This window comes from Saccostrea cucullata, unplaced genomic scaffold (assembly GCF_032062105.1).
Source record: "Saccostrea cucullata isolate Sc308-1 unplaced genomic scaffold, CSIRO_AGI_Scuc_v1 ctg15498, whole genome shotgun sequence".
Classification (NCBI taxonomy): domain Eukaryota; kingdom Metazoa; phylum Mollusca; class Bivalvia; order Ostreida; family Ostreidae; genus Saccostrea; species Saccostrea cuccullata.
In genome coordinates this window covers 2389-8903 of record NW_026918566.1, presented here as the reverse complement: position 1 = coordinate 8903, position 6515 = coordinate 2389, and the positions used below count along the sequence as shown (strand labels likewise).

The following is a 6515-nucleotide window of genomic DNA, read 5'->3' as shown; positions in this document are numbered from 1 at the left end:
TGTACAAAATCAGGAATTGTTTGTCACAGACAACAAAGTTAACAACTAAGTACACATTAAAATAACTCTAACATGTCTCATTAAATCTAATATGAAGATCAAATCATTATTAATTTGACAACTTATCAATTAATATTATTTCATAAAAATGTTTCTTGTAATATAACACAAGTTAGAATTCATTTAACCATGTAATGTATTTACGCTTAAAAGTTATCACTATGATAATTCCGTAATGTCTTGTAATTACACAAAAAACAAAGACTATAATATATTGTACACACTACACCTTGTAAACAAACATATAATAATACTTCAGTATAACTTACCAGTCAGATTATCCCCTCCATAGATAAGTCTGTAGATGTTCACTGTGTTGTTGTAGTCTGATCCTACCCAGACAGAGCGGGTGATGTCATCATAACTCAGGCTCCATGGTCTGTTTATCCCGTGTTGTTCTGTATCTAACTCTGTCAGGTAGTTACCGTCTTTATCAATGATATGTACTGTGTGGGTGTTATCATCACACACCAGGATGTGTGACAGAGCGTCAGTACAGATTCCTAGTGGCCGTAGTCCTGATCCTGATGGAGGACCTCTGTAGGAGAAGCGATGTCTTCCTTTACTGTCTGTCACCACTACACCACGGTTAACGTCAGACACAATAACATCTCCATTGCGGTTCTCTGTGATGTATCTAGGATCACTATACAGTCCCTGACCTGTGTTGTCGTGCTGTATGGTCTGTATGTGTTCTCCTGTGTTAGTGTAACGGTTTACCTGGCCTGTCCATGTATCAGTATTACGTATCCCGACCAGCAGGTCTCCAGTGGAGGGGGAGCTGTAGACACACCGTGGTCTCCATGGTGATGTGTTGTATGGTATCACTGTGGTCTTTACTTTATCTTTAGATCGTTTTATGATGTTAAAGTCACTGTCTATATAAATCACATCACCATTTTGAGTCACAGTATGTACTCCACCACCATATTTAGCTAAATCCGTCACACTATCTAGAATGTCACCTCTCGTGTTAGTTAAGATGAGATTGCCTTCACTATCACTGATCCAGACCCGGTCTGTTGACACGTGGGTAATGTGTTTACACCTACTAACACCTGTCACTGTGACAGATTCCTGTAACACCAGTCTATACATCACTGACACCAGACTTCTATTTCTTTTTCCTGTGACTTTATAATCCTGTGTTGATTTCCTTCAGTCAGGGAGATCTCTCTGTAAATTACAACATTGTTCTAGAATTATCTACATCAGGAACACACTGTTTATAAATAACAAATGTACTCATTGTAAAATGTTTGGGTTTTAAGAACTTATACAGTGTTAAACAATTAAATAGAATTACCAGATAAACATAAATACCTTGACACTGGCTTCTCAATGCTTTGTCTCCATTCATAGCAGCCTCCAAGTGTTCTCAATTAAACCTGTCTAACAAAGCAATAGTTATAATTAAAACACATATAAATTGTGACATACTGGAAAACAGTTCAGATTCTTATAGATGTTAACATGAAATCATTTAAAACCTGACATTCTATAACATTGTATTTACAATTCAGTCTTTACAGAAGAAAAATCATGATAAAATCTGCATTCTTACCATTACTAATTCATAGTTATTACAACAAAGTGTTAGATAGGAAAGTTCTACGGGAACTATGAGACTCTATAGATAGTTATCATTACTGTATATTTTAACACAGTTATAACAAGAGGCCCATGGGCCACATTGCTCACCTGTGCACACTGGATAAGAAATAAAAGCAGAAATCACTTCAGTATTGAGTAGTTTAGATGGGGGGGGGGGTGTTCAGAAATTTTAAACTACCAAATACCCGATGATGCTTCCATACAACAAATGCCTTTACTGTTTTTGAGCAGATGATTTTTCCCTATTTATTCATTTGACTCCCCCCCCTCCCATTGTGGCCCAGCCCTAACCGTGGTAGCCCTCATTTGAACCAGTATGACTTTGTACTACCTGAGGATGCTTCCGTATCTATATGATTAAACATTACTTTTCTGTTCTTGGGAAAAAAAATTCCTTGATATTTATAGATTTCCAATAGTGGCCCACCCTACCTACCCCCTACTTCACATTCATGACTTGAATCAACACTACGTAAGGATGCTTACATAAAGATATGACCAATCATGGCTTTATAGTTCTTAAAAAGAAGAGTTTAAAAAAAACTGATTTTCCAATGTATTCATTCCTATGTAAACTTTAATCGTCAATTGTGGCCTCGCCCTACCCCTTGGGGTCATGATTTGAAAAAAACTTGAATCTACACTACCTGAGGATGCTTCCACTTGAGCTTCATCTTTCCTGGCCCAGTAGTACTGGAGAGGAAGATTTTCAAAGATTTTTCCTATATATTCCTATGTAAAACTTTGATCTGACAGCCATTGTGGCCCCGCCCTACCCCCGGGGTCATCATTTGAACAAACTTAAATCTACACTACATGAGGATGCTTTAACATGAGTTTCATCTTTCCTGGCCCAATGGTTTTCGAGAAGAAGATTTTTAAAAGATAAAAAAGCTAATTCATAATTATCTCCCCTTGGAAGAGGGCTAGGCCTTTTATTTGAACAAATTTGAATACCCTTCATCCAAGGATACTGTGTGCCAAGTTTGGTTGAAATTGGCTAAGTGGTTCTTGAAAAGAAGTCGAAAATATGGAAAGTTTACAGACAGACAGACACAGGACAACATGTGATCAGAATATCTCTCTTAGGCCTTTGGCTCAGGTGAGCTTAACAAACTAAATTTAGGCATTAGTCAAACCTGTCAAAATGGTGATTTCTTCCTCTTCTTTAGCTTTACATATACTTCAACAGCACATCCTGGGAGACCTGTCAAAATCAACACAGTAAAATGAGTAAATATTTCTGTATAGCTTCAATGTCTTAAAAGACTGATGTTATTGTATGATATATTTTAGATTATTCATGGAAATGTAGACCTGAATTTTGTCAAGTCTTTAAAATACCAACCAGTAATATTAAACAAGAGGCCCATGGGCCACATCACTCATCTGAGCACTATGGCTAGGAAAAAAATACAAATTGGTTTATTATTGAAAAGTTTAAATCCTAAAGTAGTCCCATGACCAGTCATGGCTTTGCTATTCTTGAGAAGATGAGAATTTTCCTATATATTTCTATGTAAAACTTTGGTCGACCATTGTGGCCCTTCCCTACCCCCGGGGGTCATGATTTGAAGAATTTTGAATCTACACTACCTGAGGATGCTTCCATATAAATATGATGAATTATGGCTTTGTCATTCTTGGGAAGGAGATTTTTAAAGAATTTTCTTATATATTTCTATGTAAAACTTTGGTCGGCCATTTTGGCCCCGCCCTACCTCCGGGGGTCATGATTTGAACAAATTTGAATCTACACTACCTAAGGATGTTTCCCCATAAGTTTCATCTTTCCTGGCACAGTGGTTCTTAAGAAGAAGATTTTTAAAACATATCCCACCAAATTTTCCTTAATTCCCAATTATGTCCCTTGAATGAGGGCATGGCCCTTCATTTGAAGAAACTCAAATCCCCTTTACCCAAGGATGCTTTGTAGCAAGTTTGGTTGAAATTCGCCCAGTTGTTCTTGTCAATGAGAACAAAAATGTGAAAAGTTTACAGACAGACTGACACCGGACAAAATGTGATCAGAAAAGCTCACTTGAGTCTTCCGCTAAGGTGAGCTAAAAAACTAAATTTAGGCATTAGTCAAACCTGTCAAAATGGTGATTTCTTCCTCTTCTTTAGCTTTACATACTTCAACAGCACATCCTGGGAGACCTGTCAAAATCAACACAGTTAAATGAGTAAATATTTCTGTATAGCTTCAATGTCTTAAAAGACTGATGTTATTAAGGTCTTCCGTTTCCAACGGAAGACCTTCTACTGATTCTGATGATTAAGATTATTCTTATTATTCTTTTTTTTTTTCTTCCTAGACGCCAACTATGAGGCCTCATATCTCGCTCATTTCTCAATGGATTTTGCTCAAATTTTCAGACATTATAGACGATAATAAACTCTATCAGAATGCTGCCTAACATTTCAAAAATTTACTTCCGCTTATGAGTTATTCCCCTTTAAACGAAAAATTATAGGCTTTCATTTCCAGATAAAGGCTCAGAGACCACTAGAGCTGGAGCAGAAATTTTACTGTTTTTAGATAATAGATGGATTGAAGTTGTGCACATCGGTTTTTGTTTTTCGATTTCTGTATTCAAAATGGCGCTATATAGGGGTCAAAAATTAGAACGCCTAAAAAAGCGAAAATTTACACATATTTTCCTTTATATCTTGAAAACTAAAAATATTTTGTTAAGACATGTAGAACAAAAGTTGTGCATAATTGCAGGGGCTTTCATATAAAACTACTCAAAAGGGGCTGGCCCCTATAATTAGGGATTTAGGGAACTTGAAAGCTTTTGATTTATAACTCGAAAACGGTAAAAATTTCGATCTGGATCTTACGATCAAAATTGTTCTTTGACACCTTTTTGATCTGATGAAAATGTTGTTTTGCTCGATTATACCGGGGGTATTGCGTAACACGAAGTAGAAAGCAGGCCAGGTAAACAGGTAGCGTTTTTTATTTGGAAAGGAAATCAGACCTCTTCATGTGTATAATTTACACAGACTTCCTATCAATAATATACCCTATGGTATTTACTGTTGAATTTCTTCTAAAAAGGTCTTTATACATGCTTTACGGTTCACTATTAAATTTTTTATAACAATTAGTCTTTCTTTTTTATGTATTATTAATTAGTTTTATAGTGAACACGTCTTCATCGGAATATATTAAATCTATCTTTCTACATTAATTATTATTGTAAGTAATTTTTAACTTTATTAATCGAATAATTCACGATCATTTAGTTGATCTCCACGTTCGCCTAGATGTTATGTAATCCAATGCGCTTATCCCACGGTGCCTATCGAGGTCACTAGTGTACCCGCCACCTGTTGTCGTAAACAAAGCAAGTGTCTGCATAGTCTGTGATCGTGTATAAAATTCATTGTGTACAAAGACCCATCAATTAATAGAAAATTGTGTTTTTAATTAATCGAATCAATAAGAATAATTCACCGATCTTACCATGCTTACATTAAATCGCAATTTCTAACACTGCATAAAATCATTTTGAATTTTGATCGCTTTCTTTGGCCTGTTCACGCAAAATTGTTTCTCTATTCCGTGTTAATGTATTTTATTAAAATTGTAATTGAAAAGGGGCTTCGGCAAATAATTATAATTAGTGATGGAGTCTTGAGATAGGTAATGTACTATATGTTCGTTTTATTTTTACCATCACTCTTTTGTTTCTCCATTATTTTTTTAACGTGCGTGGCCACAGAGAGCCGCAGGCATGTCGAATGTTAAAAATACATCGTGTACTCCAATAGTGGAATCATGTCGCCTCTTTCATATTACCGAATGACGGGAATTTTTTCAGGTTTATAAATCCGTTAAATTTAAACGCGTAAAATTTCACATAATTTATAAAACGGCTCGTATAAATTTTTAACATGGTATGTGTAAAAGTATTGCTAATTGCTATTAAGCTCATGCACTCCATGGAGGCTATATAATTAGTATACTGTTAGTATTTTGAGCACTTTTAAGCCAATCATCGATTGGGATCATACAGGTAAATCTCAATTAACTTGTATATAAATTATAAACACCGTCAATTAATTTATCAGTTAGACCTACCTGGTTACTCGTTTTAAGTTTTTTTTTTTCGAGACGCATAACTTCTGATAATGACTTAATAATGACAGGTCTTCCAATTAAATGAATACCCGTGTTTTCAATCTTGGACACCGTCTTCTACTTCGAGTGCATTGAATAAAGCTTCGACCTCTTAATACGCTGTACTTGAATACATTCACTTCAGTTATGTTAGTTTGAGTTGTCTCTCTTTGTTTTCTGTAAATATACCAGACGTGCACGTGTGCCTAGCTATGTGTTTAAAAAAACACACGAATAAATGAATGGTACATTGCTTATGTATATAAAGGTTATTAAAAAAACTATACAATTCATTATGTAATTTGTTGCATTGTTTATATTGATATATCAATTTAATAACTCTCTCTCTCTCTCTCTCTCTCTCTCTCTCTCTCTCATAGAGTTTTTGGACACATTATTTGTACGAATGCATGTTAATGCATTCAATATGATCTGGAATTTTAGTCTGATGTTTTTAATTTTTACGGACATATTCAATTCGTAAAAGATCAACGTGTAAAAATTTAAATCACCATTTTTGGACCGAAATTCGTAAAAATTTACAGCAGTAAAAATTACCCGTTATATCATATATGTTATTTTATTTCACTTTATCTCATATTTGTTTTAATCAATCGTATTCGCTTGTGCATTTATTAATTTCAAGTTTTATGCCTGATGGAATCAGGTGCTTTGGATCCTTTTCATGCCAGCACCTACATGTACCACG

The 6515-nt window shown here is 35.1% G+C and overlaps 1 protein-coding gene across 1 annotated transcript; it reads right to left on the bottom strand.

Annotated features, from left to right (window-relative positions):
- Window positions 1–315: 315 nt before the first annotated feature.
- On the bottom strand, window positions 316–3844 carry LOC134267930 (uncharacterized). The gene is made up of 4 exons (XM_062750137.1): window positions 3769–3844; window positions 2814–2881; window positions 1384–1448; window positions 316–1236 (listed from the first exon to the last, which is right to left on the bottom strand). The coding sequence occupies exon 4, from the start codon at window positions 1156–1158 to the stop codon at window positions 316–318; it is 843 nt and encodes a 280-aa protein (XP_062606121.1). The 5' UTR covers window positions 1159–1236; window positions 1384–1448; window positions 2814–2881; window positions 3769–3844.
- Between the last annotated feature and the right edge of the window lie 2671 nt (window positions 3845–6515).

Excerpts from the sequence above, each read along its gene's own strand:
- LOC134267930 (XM_062750137.1), bottom strand. The coding sequence starts at position 1,158 with ATGTATAGACTGGTGTTACAGGAATCTGTCACAGTGACAGGTGTTAGT.